Source organism: Cherax quadricarinatus, chromosome 34 (genome assembly GCF_038502225.1).
Source record: "Cherax quadricarinatus isolate ZL_2023a chromosome 34, ASM3850222v1, whole genome shotgun sequence".
Taxonomy (NCBI): domain Eukaryota; kingdom Metazoa; phylum Arthropoda; class Malacostraca; order Decapoda; family Parastacidae; genus Cherax; species Cherax quadricarinatus.
Genome location: NC_091325.1, coordinates 595,442 through 612,150, shown reverse-complemented (window position 1 = coordinate 612,150; position 16,709 = coordinate 595,442). Strand labels below are relative to the sequence as shown.

The 16,709-nt window shown below is 41.0% G+C and overlaps 1 protein-coding gene and 1 long non-coding RNA gene across 3 annotated transcripts in view; one reads left to right on the top strand and one right to left on the bottom strand.

Moving 5' to 3' along the window:
- The window catches only part of LOC138853580 (uncharacterized), a 134,842-nt gene that overhangs the window by 11,549 nt on the left and 106,584 nt on the right, over positions 1–16,709 (top strand). The window lies entirely within an intron of this gene.
- The window catches only part of LOC128693678 (transcription factor cwo), a 106,998-nt gene that overhangs the window by 6,220 nt on the left and 84,069 nt on the right, over positions 1–16,709 (bottom strand). For both annotated transcript variants that reach the window (XM_053783460.2, XM_053783459.2), the window contains 3 exons: positions 12,428–12,617; positions 7,016–7,204; positions 6,495–6,641 (listed from right to left, as the gene is read on the bottom strand). In XM_053783460.2, the coding sequence (XP_053639435.1) occupies positions 6,495–6,641; positions 7,016–7,204; positions 12,428–12,617 (526 nt within the window). The remainder of the gene's footprint in view (positions 1–6,494; positions 6,642–7,015; positions 7,205–12,427; positions 12,618–16,709) is intronic.

The following is a 16,709-nucleotide window of genomic DNA, read 5'->3' as shown; positions in this document are numbered from 1 at the left end:
CATCTTCCCAATACCTCTTACTCTCCATTTAATAACTCTCCTCTCCTATTTTTAACTGACAAATCCATCTGTTCTCTAGGCTTCCTTAACTTGTTAATCTCACTCCAAAACTTTTTCTTATTTTCAAAAAAATTTGTTGATAATATCTCACCCACTCTCTCATTTGCTCTCTTTTTACATTGCTTCACCACTCTCTTAACCTCTCTCTTTTTCTCCATATACTCTTCCCTCCTTGCATCACTTCTACTTTGTAAAAACTTCTCATATGCTAACTTTTTCTCCCTTACTACTCTCTTTACATCATCATTCCACCAATCGCTCCTCTTCCCTCCCGCACCCACTTTCCTGTAACCACAAACTTCTGCTGAACACTCTAACATTACATTTTGAACCTACCCCATACCTCTTTGACCCCATTGCCTATGCTCTCATTAGCCCATCTATCCTCCAATAGCTGTTTATATCTTACCCTAACTGCCTCCTCTTTTAGTTTATAAACCTTCACCTCTCTCTTCCCTGATGCTTCTATTCTCCTTGTATCCTATCTACCTTTTACTCTCATTGTAGCTACAACTAGAAAGTGATCTGATATATCTGTGGCCCCTCTATAAACATGTACATCCTGAAGTCTACTCAACAGACTTTTATCTACCAATACATAATCCAACAAACTACTGTCATTTTGCCCTACATCATATCTTGTATACTTATTTATCCTCTTTTTCTTAAAATATGTATTACCTATAACTAAACCCCTTTCTATACAAAGTTCAATCAAAGGGCTCCCATTATCATTTACACCTGGCACCCCAAACTTACCTACCACACCCTCTCTAAAAGTTTCTCCTACTTTAGCATTCAGGTCCCCTACCACAATTACTCTCTCACTTGGTTCAAAGGCTCCTATACATTCACTTAACATCTCCCAAAATCTCTCTCTCTCCTCTACATTCCTCTCTTCTCCAGGTGCATACACACTTATTATGACCCACTTTTTGCATCCAACCTTTACTTTAATCCACATAATTCTTGAATTTACACATTCATATTCTCTTTTCTCCTTCCATAACTGATCCTTCAACATTACTGCTACCCCTTCCTTTGCTCTAACTCTCTCAGATACTCCAGATTTAATCCCATTTATTTCCCCCCACCAAAACTCCCCTACCCCCTTCAGCTTTGTTTCGCTTAGGGCCAGGACATCCAACTTCTTTTCATTCATAACATCAGCAATCATCTGTTTCTTGTCATCCGCACTACATCCACGCACATTCAAGCATCCCAGTTTTATAAAGTTTTTCTTCTTCTCTTTTTTAGTAAATGTCTACAAGAGAAGGGGTTACTAGCCCATTGCTCCCGGCATTTTAGTCGCCTCATACGACACGCATAGCTTACGGAGGAAAGATTCTTTTCCACTTCCCCATGGAGTTTACCTGGAGTTTACCTGGAGAGAGTTCCGGGGGTCAACGCCCCCGCGGCCCGGTCTGAGACCAGGCCTCCTGGTGGATCAGAGCCTGATCAACCAGGCTGTTGCTGCTGGCTGCACGCAAACCAACATACGAGCCACAGCCCGGCTGATCCGGAACTGACTTTAGGTGCTTGTCCAGTGCCAGCTTGAAGACTGCCAGGGGTCTGTTGGTAATCCCCCTTATGTGTGCTGGGAGGCAGTTGAACAGTCTCGGGCCCCTGACACTTATTGTATGGTCTCTTAACGTGCTAGTGACACCCCTGCTTTTCATTGGGGGGATGGTGCATCGTCTGCCAAGTCTTTTGCTTTCGTAATGAGTGATTTTCGTGTGCAAGTTCGGTACTAGTCCCTCTAGGATTTTCCAGGTGTATATAATCATGTATCTCTCCCTCCTGCGTTCCAGGGAATACAGGTTTAGGAACCTCAAGCGCTCCCAATAATTGAGGTGTTTTATCTCCGTTATGCGCGCCGTGAAAGTTCTCTGTACATTTTCTAGGTCGGCAATTTCACCTGCCTTGAAAGGTGCTGTTAGTGTGCAGCAATATTCCAGCCTAGATAGAACAAGTGACCTGAAGAGTGTCATCATGGGCTTGGCCTCCCTAGTTTTGAAGGTTCTCATTATCCATCCTGTCATTTTTCTAGCAGATGCGATTGATACAATGTTATGGTCCTTGAAGGTGAGATCCTCTGACATGATCACTCCCAGGTCTTTGACGTTGGTGTTTCGCTCTATTTTGTGGCCAGAATTTGTTTTGTACTCTGATGAAGATTTAACTTCCTCATGTTTACCATATCTGAGTAATTGAAATTTCTCATCGTTGAACTTCATATTGTTTTCTGCAGCCCACTGAAAGATTTGGTTGATGTCTGCCTGGAGCTTTGCAGTGTCTGCAATGGAAGACTCTGTCATGCAGATTCGGGTGTCATCTGCAAAGGAAGACACGGTGCTGTGGCTGACATCCTTGTCTATGTCGGATATAAGAACATAAGAACATAAGAACGAAGGAACACTGCAGAAGGCCTACTGGCCCATGCGAGGCAGGTCCAAGTCTCCTACCGGCTTAAGCCAATGCACCCAACCTAGTCAGGTCAGGTCACATTGACTTAAGGGAGGAACACGGCAACCGACCTGGTAGCACAAGCTATCAGGTCTAACTCACACCCACCCACATCTACTCATGTATTTATCCAACCTATTTTTAAAGCTACACAACGTTCTAGCCTCTATAACGGTACTTGGGAGTTTGTTCCACTCATCCACAACTCTATTACCAAACCAGTACTTTCCTATATCCTTCCTGAATCTGAATTTTTCCAACTTAAAACCATTGCTGCGAGTCCTGTCTAGGCTAGATATTTTCAGCACACTATTTACATCCCCTTTATTTATTCCTGTCTTCCATTTATACACCTCAATCATATCCCCCCTAATTCTACGTCTTTCTAGAGAGTGCAGTTTCAGGGCCCTTAGTCTATCCTCATAGGGAAGGTTTCTGATACATGGGATCAACTTTGTCATCCTCCTTTGTACATTTTCCAGAGAATTTATATCCATTCTGTAATACGGTGACCAAAACTGTGCAGCATAATCTAAATGAGGCCTAACCAAGGATGTATAGAGTTGAAGAACAACCTGAGGACTCCTATTATTTATGCTTCTTGATATGAAGCCAAGGATTCTATTAGCTTTATTGCGAACACTTATGCACTGTTGTCTTGGTTTCAGATTACTGCTAACCAGAACTCCTAAATCTTTTTCGCAATCCGTAATATTAAGATCTACATTATTTAGTTTATATGTGGCATGGTTATTGTCCTGTCCAACATTTAGAACTTTGCATTTGTCTATATTAAACTGCATCTGCCACTTCTCCGACCACTGCATCAGTCTATTCAAATCTTCCTGGAGTGCTCGAATGTCCTCGTCAGAATGAATTCGACGGCCTATTTTGGTGTCATCGGCAAACTTGCCGATGTCGCTCTTTATGCCTTCATCTATGTCGTTTATGTAGATTGTGAACAGCAGGGGGCCCAACACTGACCCCTGTGGAACACCGCTCGTGACACTTCCCCACTCTGATTTCTCCCCATTTATGCAAACTCTCTGCTGCCTATTTGTCAACCATGCCTCTATCCAGGAAAAAATTTCTCCTCCTATTCCATGTGCTTTAATTTTCCTCAACAGTCTCTGATGTGGGACCCTGTCAAAAGCCTTACTGAAGTCCATATACACAATATCATATTCATTACCATGATCTACCTCCTCAAATACCTTAGTGAAAAAAGTTAATAAATTCGTAAGGCAGGAACGCCCCTTTGTAAAACCATGCTGAGATTCGTTGATTAATTTATGCTTTTCAAGGTGGCTATGAACTGCCTCGGCAATTATTGATTCCATAAATTTTCCCACTATGGAGGTCAGGCTTATTGGTCTATAGTTCGAAGCTAAGGACCTGTCACCTGTTTTGAAAATAGGTATCACATTTGCCATTTTCCACTTATCTGGCACCATGCCAGTTTGTAGTGATATGTTGAAAAGATTAGCCAAAGGTGTGCTAAGCTCCTCTTTACATTCCTTTAGAACCCTTGCATACAGTTCATCAGGGCCTGGGGATTTGTTAGGTTTTAATTTATCTATTTGCCTAAGGACCATGTCACTTGTGACCCTAATAGTGCACAGTTTATTATCGTCCTGTTCTACATAATTTATCATTACTGGAATATCGCTGGTATCCTCCTGTGTAAAAACTGAGAGGAAGTATGTGTTAAAAATTCTACACATTTCCTTATCACTGTCAGTGAGCTGACCCGAGGAACTTTTGAGTGGGCCTATCTTGTCCCTGATCTTACTTCTGTATACCTGAAAGAATCCTTTTGGGTTAGTCTTCGATTCTCTTGCAACTTTAGCCTCATAATCTCTTTTTGCTTTTCTAATTCCCTTTTTTATTTCTCTCTTTAACTGAATATATCGATTTCTCAATTGCCCCTCTCCTCTTTTGATTTGCCTATATATGCCTCTCTTTTGACCAATCAGATATTTTAATCTATTGTTCATCCATTTAGGATCATTTTTGTTTGATCTGATTTCCCTATTTGGAACATAATTTGACTGAGCAGCTAGAACTATGCCCTGGAAAGCATCATATCGGCAACCATCACCACCTACCTGACCCTTAGTCAGGTCATTCCAGTTCAGCCCACCTAAGTAATTTTTCAGTCCTATGAAATCAGCCATATGAGGATGAGGAACAAGATGGGAGCGAGTACTGTGCCTTGTGGAACAGAGCTTTTCACCGTAGCTGCCTCGGACTTTACTCTGTTGACGACTACTCTCTGTGTTCTGTTAGTGAGGAAATTATAGATCCATCGACCGACTTTTCCTGTTATTCCTTTAGCACGCATTTTGTGCGCTATTACGCCATGGTCACACTTGTCGAAGGCTTTTGCAAAGTCTGTATATATTACATCTGCATTCTTTTTGTCTTCTAGTGCATTTAGGACCTTGTCGTAGTGGTCCAATAGTTGAGACAGACAGGAGCGACCTGTTCTAAACCCATGTTGCCCTGGGTTGTGTAACTGATGGGTTTCTAGATGCGTGGTGATCTTGCTTCTTAGGACCCTTTCAAAGATTTTTATGATATGGGATGTTAGTGCTATTGGTCTGTAGTTCTTTGCTGTTGCTTTACTGCCCCCTTTGTGGAGTGGGGCTATGTCTGTTGTTTTTAGTAACTGTGGGACGACCCCCGTGTCCATGCTCCCTCTCCATAGGATGGAAAAGGCTCGTGATAGGGGCTTCTTGCAGTTCTTGATGAACACAGAGTTCCACGAGTCTGGCCCTGGGACAATAGAAGAAATAAAGAAGAACAAGAGCTATTTAGAAAAAGGAGAAAAACCTAGATGTATGTATATATATATATGCATGTGCGTGTCTGTGAAGTGTGACCAAAGTGTAAGTAGAAGTAGCAAGATATCCCTGTTATCTAGCGTGTTTATGAGACAGAAAAAGAAACCAGCAATCCTACCATCATGCAAAACAGTTACAGGTTTCTGTTTCACAGTCATCTGGCAGGACGGTAGTACTTCTCTGGGTGGTTGCTGTCTACCAACCTACTACCTCTATCTTTCAATAATTAATAGTAAATAAATCAAGCAAGGAGAGACTGCTCTCATCACACAAGTATTGTATTATGTAATAAGAATGCTCTGTATTACAAATGTTACAGCCCAAGTATATTGCAATTTATAATACATATCCAGCTGTTGAACTACACCTTTTAAATTTGCAATATTCAGTTATAATGGTTTGATACAATACTGTTATTTATTTGTGAAGGTAAGAATATCACACCAAAATTACCTTTTTATCCATAAATAACATACACCATTACTGTGAATAGTCATGTTACCATATTTCTTATTAAAAACAAATGGAAAATATTTTAAAATAAATTAATTAATCTATACAGCAGTAGTCATGAAGATATATCTCGCCCAATAGCCAAATGTTCTCGGTACGGGACTTGAGGATAATGTACAAAGACGTGATTTCAGTGTTAAACATTACTCATCTTTGTTTCAAAAAGGAACATTACAGGTGCTTCAGTACCCAGTTCATGGGGTCATCAAACAGTTCAAACATAGCTGTTATAAATAAATAAACAGTGTCATCCAACATAACTAAACCAGATCTAAATTTGTTACGTTAATGAATTTGTTAACCCTTAAACTGTCCAAACGTAGATCTATGCTTTTTCAACATTTGAAATTATGTAAAATAGATTTTTTTTTTTTTTTACATTTAAAAACTTTGATCTACTTTTTTTTTGTTATACATATACTTGAAAATATGTAAAAAAAAAGTAGATCTACTTTTGGAGCACTACGCATGTGAACGTAGATCTGCTTGGACAGTTTAAGGGTTAATATGAACAAATGGGAAGTGGTCTTGAGGCATGTGCATAATCTGAAAACATTGACTCTTGTGGGTTTAGTGCTTAGTTATGATTGTAATAATACTAATAATTACCTGAGACAAGTGTGTCCTTACTCTCAGATGCATGGCTTGAGCCATTACCATTGCCATCACTGGATGATCCTGCAGATGAGCTGTTTGCATGGTACCCACTCGACGTGGACGAACTGGATCTGCTCTGTCTTGTAACATACCCCTCACCTGTAATAAGCATTAAAGTGAATAAAATTGTATTAAAAACCATAGAAAACAATTGTAAAGTAATGTAGGCACTTAGCAAGACAAGCATTAACTATTTTTCACTCAAATATGAGTTGTATTAAGTCATCATTAGTAAAGGTTCATGATACTCCTATGATCACTTTGAATGTAGCAAGATATGTACATAGACCAATTACTCTGATAAAAGATAATTCTAACTTAATATTGCTAAACCCATAGGGGTCTCACAGTGCATGGGGAAAGAGAGGCAATCAGGTTTAATCCTTGGATCAAGAGCCTGTCAGTATCAAGGTACTCTGCCCTTATCCCTTAAAGGGTCTGCCTTAATAAAAAGACCAAGAGTTGCTACTCACTGGTAAGGATCTTCTCACAGTGTTTATTGAGATGGTTCATGAGTCTGACACAGAGTGAGTCACCAGTAAAGAAACCTTCTGACTCTACCAGGAACTGCATTGTTTCCGACATACATTCTTGATACCCTAAGTGGAATTGTTCAAGTTGTCTTCCTGTCCGTTCTTGTTTTACCGTAACTTCACAGTTCTCTGTTAATGATAGGAGTAAATCCAGTGTGAATTTTTTTTGTAATATGCAAATAAGGATTACAAATTATCTCTTGTGATTTTTTCCCAAAAAAGTGAAAAAACTCACATCATGTGATGGTTGAGCAAGATGTTATATTAGAATGACTGGCTTGTGTATATTCACAGGTACATGTCTGTGTTTGCAATCACAGACATGTACCTATAGTGCTTCCCTGTTTTGGAAAGTTTTAAGAGATTCAACACAATATGCATTAATTAGGTTAATGTTTCAATTCATCAGTTTTCTAAAAGTTAATGTGGAGCAAGTTAAAAAATGTGATATGAAGGTAGTTAGTAAAGAGGAAGGCAGTCTGAACTATAGGTCTTATTACAGAGCAAAATGAACAGCCAGGGCTGTGAGAGTAAATATTGTACAGTATCCACCTTCACAAAGGACAAGAGACAAATGTGCTCGTTATATTTATTGAAGGGTTAGATTTATGTTATTGCAACATTATTCATCAATGTTATACCTGGAGAGGGTTTCGGGGGTCAGCATCCCTGCGGCTCGGTCTGAGACAAGGCCTTGTGGTGGATCAGGGTCTGATCAACCAGGCTGTTACTGCTGGCCACATGCAAACTGACATACGAGCTATAGCTTGGCTGGTCAGGTACTGACTTTAGGTGCCTGTCCAGTCCCTTCTTGAAGACAGTCAGGGGTCTATTAGTAATCCCCCTTATGTATGCTGGGAGGCAGTTGAACAGTCTTGGACCCAGGACACTTATTGTGTTGTCTCTCAGTGTACTTGTGGCACCCCTGCTTTTCATTGGGGGAATGTTGCATCTCCTGCCAAGTCTTTTGCTTTCATAGGGAGTGATTTTCATGTGCAAGTTTGGTACTAATCCCTCTAGGATTTTCCAAGTGTATATTATCATGTATCTCTCTCACATGAGTTCCAGGGAATACAAATCAAGGGACTTAACCATTTCTCAGTAATTTAGATGCCTTATCGTACTTATGTGTGCAGTGAAAGTTATTTGTACACTCTCCAGGTCAGCAATTTCGCCTGCCTTGAAGGGGGCAGTTAGTATACAGCTGTACTCTAGCCTAGAGAGAACAAGAAATTTGAAGAGAATCATCATGAGCTTGACATCCCTAGTTTTGAAGGTTCTCATTATCCATTCTATCATTTTCCTAGCAGATGCGGTAGATACATTGTTGTGGTCTTTGAAGGCGAGATCCTCTGACCACATATGGACCAATATACTAGCCCCCCTTAAATCAGGGATAATTACAGATAGCACTACAGACCACTACCCTACCTTCCTCTTGACAAACATTAGTAAACCACCACTTGAATACAACAAAGTTTCATTTAGACTCCATGATGAGGCCTCAATAAGGAAGTTCACAGCTGACCTAGAGACTGTTGACTGGCCTACAGAATTCTCCAAGGCCAATGGTATTGATGACTGGACAGACATTTTTCTTAACAAATTACTTAGACTATACAATAAACATTGTCCTATAAAAATGAAACAGATCACAAACAAATGGCTTGGTTGCCCATGGCTAACCAGCACCATTCTGAAATCCATTGATAAGAAACACCAATATGAAAAGCAATACAGACAGGGCTTAATACACAAAGATATTCTTAAACACTATTCATCAGTCCTCACCAAAGTAATAAAGAAAGCCAAACAACTATACTACTCCAGTAGATTCACTGACACAAGAGGAGATATAAAAAAGACCTGGAAAACACTCTCTCAGATTCTAGGGACCCACAAACTGAAAAAAAACAAGAATATTGTCCTAACTAAACCTAATGAAACACCACTGCATCCCACTGACACAGCTAACAAGATAAACGACTTCTTCTCAACCATAGGTTCTAATCTCGCCAATAAAATCCCACGTACCAATGCCCATGCCGGGGACTACCTAGATGGGAATTTCCCAAATTCCTTCTATCTTGCTCCAACTGAGCCCACGAAGTCACCGAGATTATAAAGTCACTTAAAAATAACTCAGGGAATCTGTCTCATGTCCCACCATTATTGTACAAGAGAGCAGCCCATGTCCTCTTGCATGCTATCTCATTACTTTTTAACAAGTCACTAGAGACTAGCACCTTCCCGAAACTACTCAAGACGGCAAGGGTTACACCAATACATAAAGGTGGTGACCCTACAGATTTAAACAACTATAGGCCAATATCGAACTTACCATTGCTATCCAAAATCTTTGAGAAACTCGTGCACAGGAGACTATATTCATTTATAACGGCACAAAACGTACTCAACCCCTGCCAATTTGGATTCAGGAAAAATAAAAGCACTAACGATGCAATCATAAAAATGCTAGATCTGCTTTACACAGCATTGGAAAATAAGGAATATCCACTAGGAATTTTTATTGACCTAAAAAAAGCTTTTGACACAGTAAACCACGGCATCCTACTCCACAAACTTGACCATTATGGTATAAGAGGCCATGCGCTTCCATATTTCAAATCTTACCTTACTAATAGGTATCAGTATGTCACCATTAAAGACACAGCATCAACAACACGGCCACTTGATACTGGAGTTCCGCAGGAAAGTGTCCTTGGTCCCCTGCTCTTCCTCATATACATCAATGATCTTCCAAACGTATCTCAACACCTGAACCCCATTCTCTTTGCTGACGACACGACTCGTGTCATCTCTCACCCTAATCTTGCCACCCTCAACACCATTGTTAATGAGGCGCTGATCAAAATATCGACTTGGATGACAGCCAATAAACTTACGCTTAACACTGACAAAACCTACTATATTATGTTTGGTAGCAGAGCAGGAGATGCGCAAATTAACATTAAGATCGACAACACTCTAATTGCCAGGCGTAATGAGGGCAAATTCCTAGGCCTATACCTCGATAACCTGAACTTCAGCACCCATATTCAACACATAACCAAAAAAGTATCCAAAACGGTTGGGATCCTCTCCAAGATGCGATACTACGTGCCGCAAACTGCCCTTCTCACACTATACCATTCACTTATATATCCCTACCTCACCTATGCTATTTGTGCTTGGGGATCAACTGCAGCAAGACACCTAAAGCCAATAATAACCCAACAAAAAGCTGCAGTAAGAATAATCACTAAATCCCATCCCTGGCAACACACCCCCCCACTCTTCATAGATCTAAACTTACTCCCTGTTCAGTACATCCACACTTACTACTGTGCAATCTACATCTACAGGACCTTAAATTCCAGTATTAACCTTGACCTAAAACACTTTCTTAATAGTTGTGACAGAACCCACAGGCACAACACCAGACACAAACATCTCTATGACATTCCCCGTGTCCGACTAAACCTTTACGAAAATTCAATGTATGTCAAAGGCCCTAAAATCTGGAACACCCTACCTGAAAATTCTAAAACTGCAGACACATTCATCACCTTCAAAACTACCATCAGAAAACATCTTATCTCCCTGATACACCCTGTCAACTAATTACACGAATACCACCTGGTGGTTCACACTTACACTCACTCACCCATTTGACCATAAACAGAAATATCAATCTCAATCTCAAAATAATGAATCTTAACTAGTCATAAGTTGGCCTGTGATACTCCAATACTGAAACTATGTATAGTGCCAAAACAAAAGCATTCATATTGCTAAACTCACAAACTAGTATTTAGTCACTTAGCCAAAATACCAACTTACCTCATAATTTTGTAATATTTTAAACTTAAGATTTAATTTAAGTCTGCCCGAAATGCCTAGCCATGCTAGGTGTTCTAGTGGTACACCCTGTAATTATTATCACTCCCAGGTCTTTCACATTACTTTTTCGCTCTATTGTATGGTTAGAATTTGTTGTATACCCTGATACAGTTTTAATTTCCTCAAGTTTTCCGTATCTGAGTAGTTGAAATTTCTCTTCACTGAACTTCATTTTTTTTTGGAGTGGCCCATTTGATGATTTGGTTGATGGCGACTTGGAGTTTTGCGGTGTCTTTGATGGAGGACACTATCATGGCAGTACGGGTGTCATCCACAAAGGAAGACACGGAGCTATTATCTAAATAATAATTGTGAGTCTTCATTAGTTTTTATCTTTTTAGTGCAGTACTCTCAGAATTTTTGCCAATTTGTTTTTGTTTATTGCAAAACATTTAAAGTTCTGAATACGTTCTTACTTGAATGGAGAGTAAGAGAGATATAATAAAAATGTAGTATAGTATATGTTAGATATTTGAGGGCCACATCCTAAAGCTACACAGAACCATAACATACTGAAGAGAGAAAGAGAGATATGGAAGGAAATGTAGAAGCAGCCCAGTAAAAAGCAGGGACACCATGGGCACAAGAAGAGAACACTGTATCAACATCAGTGAGCCTAGAATATTCAACATTCTACCAGAAGATGAATAAGACACATGCCACCTTTGGTGCGTACATTTCCAAAATATTTTGCATGCTTAATTAAATACAGGGGTGACTTAAATGGGAAAGAACAGAAGCAGTGAAGAGAGAAATATGAAGTGATCAGTCCCTTAGCCTTAAAGTAGCAGTAACTTTGAGGTGGTCATTCCCTCAGCCATGATCAGTGTTTAGCTCCGTAGCTTTGATCAATGTGAGGCTGAGACATGAAAGTGCAGTCTTTTATACTGGAGCCAGAAGTGAGATGTGGAAGTTGGAGATGGTGTCACAAGAGGTGGGGCCCACTAGTGGAAGTAAGAGCATAAGAACTGAGGAGTACTGCAGCAGGCTTATTGACCCATGCTAGGTAGATCTTTCTCAGATCTCAAAGTTATCATTCATAACTAGTGGTTGAGCAATAAAGTTGTAGATGTCCCTTTGTACCAAGATGCCATGTTGTTGCTGTGTCAAATATATATCATTATATTAATGATATACAATACAGCAAATACATGAATAAAACACATGGAAATAAGGTACCAAAAATGTTATGGTGCAGTACTGAAAGCTTTCTGGAAACGGGAGGTGAAAGGAACAAAAGGGTGTGGGGACCACCACTGCTTTCATATGAGAGTGACATTGACATTAATTCAGATTCAGTTTTTTATTTCTTCTATGCAGTATACAGATAATGTAGTTTACATGTAATAAAATATTGTTAAGACACAAAAGAAAGCCACTAGCATGCCATGTATTTCAGGCAAACTATCACTATATATACACCAGTTAAGCACCAAACTTACACATTACCTATTTGACTGCAGGCATGAGCTTGTAAATGTTTCATATATTTGATTGCCATCTCAATGATCTCAGTCTTCTCTATGCGCCCACGTCCCTTCTTCAGGTAGTAGGTAGGGATAAGACGGCTAAGGTCGGCCAGGCAGTTGTTCATCCTGTCGCGGCGACGTTTCTCAATGATACGATGAGACAGCGGGTCCTAAGTAAGCAAGTTCATTTAGGCACAGGTATACATAAGTACAATTATCATACATAGTGGAAATTACCTAGGATAAACCCAAAAAATCTTGTCATGTGAATATATGTATCTCTTAGCACAATGAATATTAAGAAAAATATAAAGATTTTTGCACAACAGCAGTGGTACAGAAGCAACAGCTATCTAGGTATAAAAACAGCAGCAGTGCTACAGTTGTATGTGATGCTGAGAGCACAGTGTTAGTGTTAACAGTACGGACGTCCCCAGCATGTCAGTGTGAAGTGCTGTAGTCGAACTTGTGATAATGGCACCAATGTAAAGGTCAATTACACGTAATCTATTATGGTGGGGCAACAAGAAGTTTGTGCGATACAAACATTAAATTTCTATCCTGCGACAATGTGCTAGAAGATTTGAAATAAATATTTGAAGATGAGCATGAAGACAGCGAGGGATAAATCTGTCCCTTCAAGAGTGTGCCTTGATGCTGGTGAAGAGTTCTTGATTCAAGGAATTGGAACTACCTTTCCCTTTGACCAAGCCCCATTACTTCCCATTAAACAAGAGCTGAACAAACTATCTGATCGCGGGTTCTACCCCCACCCATGGTATAGTTTGTTTGCAATCCTGTCATGACGATTTCGTGAGTCAAGAGCCGGAATATCGTCTACGGGTTGATCGACTTCCGTATATCAGTAACACAAGTGTAGTGAAGAGTCAGGTGAGGTGTATTGAAGCTCTTGGCTAACTTAAAAACAGGTTTGACATATGACTTGAGAAATGGTGGATTTGAGAAGCACCTGCCTAGCATGAGCCAGCAAGCCTACTACATTGCTCCTCAGTTCTTATCGTATGTTTTTATTCTGGACGAGGGTTAATACCCAGGATAACTAACAGGCAATTAGTGTGACTTATTTCTATTGTAGCCCTTAGTTCTTTCTCCAGGATGCCACCCACAACAGTCGACTTGCAGGTAGGTATCTATTGCTAGGTAACAAGGGCAGTATACCTGGAGTTTACCTGAGAGGGTTTCGGGGGTCAACGCCCCCACGGCTCGGTCTGAGACCAGGCCTCACGGTGGATCAGGGTTTGATCAACCAGGCTGTTACTACTGGCCGCACGCAAGCTGACGTACGAACTACAGCCCGGTTGGTCAGGTATTGACTTGGTGCCTGTCCAGTGCCTTCTTCAAGACAGCCAGAGATCTATTGGTAATCCCCCTTATGTAGGCTGGGAGGCAGTTGAACAGTCTTGGACCCCGGACACTTATTGTGTTGTCTCTCAATGTACTCGTTGTGCCCCTGCTTTTCATTGGGGGAATGTTGCATCTCCTGCTGAGTCTTTTGCTTTCAGAGGGAGTGATTTTCGTGTGCAGGTTTGGTACCAATCCCTCCAGGACCTTCCAAGTGTATGTTGTCATGTATCTCTCTAGCCTGCGTTCCAGGGAATACAGATCAAGGACCTTCAACCGTTCCCAGTAATTTAGGTGCCCTATCGTGCTTATATGTGCCGTGAAAGCTCTTTGTGCACTCTCCAGGTCTGCAATGTCGCCAGCCTTGAAGGGGGAAGTTAGTGTACAGTATTCCAGCCTAGAGAGCACAAGCGATTTGAAGAGAATCATCATCATGGGCTTGGCGTCCCTAGTTTTGAGGGTTCTCATTATCCATACTACCATTTTCCTTGCAGATGAGGTAGATACATTGTTGTGGTCTTTGAAGGCGAGGTCCTCTGACATTATCACTCCCAGGTCCTTCACATTACTTTTCCGCTCTATTGTATGGTTAGAATTTGTCGTATACCCTGATACATTTTTAATTTCCTCAAGTTTTCCATATCTGAGTAGTTGAAATTTCTCCTCGTTGAGCTTCATATTGTTTTGAGTGGCCCATTCGAAGATTTGGTTGATGTCCACTTGGAGTCTCGCGGTGTCTTCGATGGAGGTCACTGTCATGGTGATCCGGGTGTCATCCACAAAGGAAGACACGGAGCTATGACTTACATCTCTGTCTATGTCAGAAATGAGGATGAGGAAAAGAATGGGAGCGAGTTTACCTGGAGCTTTTTACCGTGGCTGCTTGGGACTTAATTCTGTTTACTATTACTCTTTGTGTTCTATTTGTCAGTAATTACCCAAACACCTAATGCTCCCCATTTAACTTGTCTGTCTTCACTAGTAATGCCACCCACTTGTTGAATGTCTTCACTAGTAATGCCACCCACTTGTTGAATGTCTTCACTAGTAATGCCACCCACTTGTTGAATGTCTTCACTAGTAATGCCACCCACTTGTTGAATGTCTTCACTAGTAATGCCACCCACTTGTTGAATGTCTTCACTAGTAATGCCACCCACTTGTTGAATGTCTTCACTAGTAATGCCACCCACTTGTTGAATGTCTTCACTAGTAATGCCACCTACTTAGGACTCCAGTAAGTCATTATCAGCCTAAAGTTTGTTGACACAGTAGTTCTTCACCAGCGAGACACAAAACGCTACAAACTTGTCCATAATCTCTGATAAAATCCTAACTCCATTTGATTTCGAAGCCATTGATAGCATTTCCATTAGCTTTGCCCCATGCCCTGACTCCTGCAACTCCATATTCATAAATAATTGCAAGAACCCATTATCTTAGATGTTCTATGGAGAAGGATCCAGGACAAGAGACAACCTACAACCATTAACAACTACTGATACAGCCACACTCCAAAAAGGTGGAAGCAAAACTGTTGAAAAAAAAAACTAGACAATAGCGCTGACGTTCCACATTATCAAGATTATTGAAAGAGTTTTAAGAAGCAAGACTGCCAATCATATGGAATCACAAGAGTTGCACAACCCAGGTCAGCACGGATTAAAGGTCGTTCCTGCCTCTAGCAGTTACTGGTCCATTATGATGTAGTCTTGCATACACTGGAAGACAATCTTCGTGTATTTGGAGTTTGTCTTGATAGTGTTCCGAGGATCAATGTTCTCACTACCTGGTCCGAGACAGGGCCTCCCGCTGGATATACCTTTGAAGAATTTCGAGAGTATATCTACTCTCTGAGCCCGGCCATGGGTCAGGCTCGTCTGGTGCTCGCCTGGTCAACCAGGCTGTTGCTGCTGGAGGCCCACTGCCCCACATATGAATCACAGCCTGGTTGATCTGGCACCTGGTGAAGATACTTGTCTAGTTTCCAAAGTCTGGGACCCCGGATGTTGATACAGTGTTCCCTTATTGTCCCGACCGCACCCCTGCTCCTCACTGGGTTTATTTTACACTTCCTCCCATATCTCTCACTCCAGTATGTTGTTATGGCAGTGTGCAGATTTGGGACCAAGCCCTGGAGTACCTTCCAGGTATATATTATCATATACCTCTCTCTCTCTCCGCTCCAATGAGTTTGATCAACCAGGCTGTTGGCGCAAGCCTCACCAAGTCCACAAGCAAAATGTAGATGCAGTGTACACCGACTTTGCAGCAACCTTGACAAGTGCAACCATGTAGTAACTGCGCACAAAATGCGTGCAAAAGGAATAACTGAAAAGGTGGGCAGATTTAACTTCCTAACTAATAGAAGTCAAAGAGTAGCGGTCAAGAGAGTAAAATCAGGGGCTGATACAGTGAAAAATAGTGAACTTCCAAGCGCTGGATAATGTGAGAAATCACTAAAGTGTTTGGAAATTCTCTATTTTTTCACTGGTTATTTTGCGCAACATGGTAGAGGCAGTGATAACTGACAGCAACATGGTAGAGGCAGTGATAACTGACAGCAACATGGTAGAGGCAGTGATAACTGACAGCAACATTGTCAGCATAGTTGCTGATCCCTGTATTCCCAGTATTATATAGCATAGCATATTAGTATCATCCATGTGCTTTAGATACGAGATCCCTTGTAGGCCTGTGGCTTTGTGTGACGTCACGGGATACAGATGTGTAGGCTCATACCTCTGCCCCGGCCTCACTCGGCGGCAGACCATTCAGCAGACAGGCAAGGCAGCTGGGCTCCATCCCTCAGTCTGACAATATAGTTACCATCCTACAAGTGTGTCTACCTTCAACGTACGATATCTCCATTAAAGAACCCTTACGATAACATGGTAGAG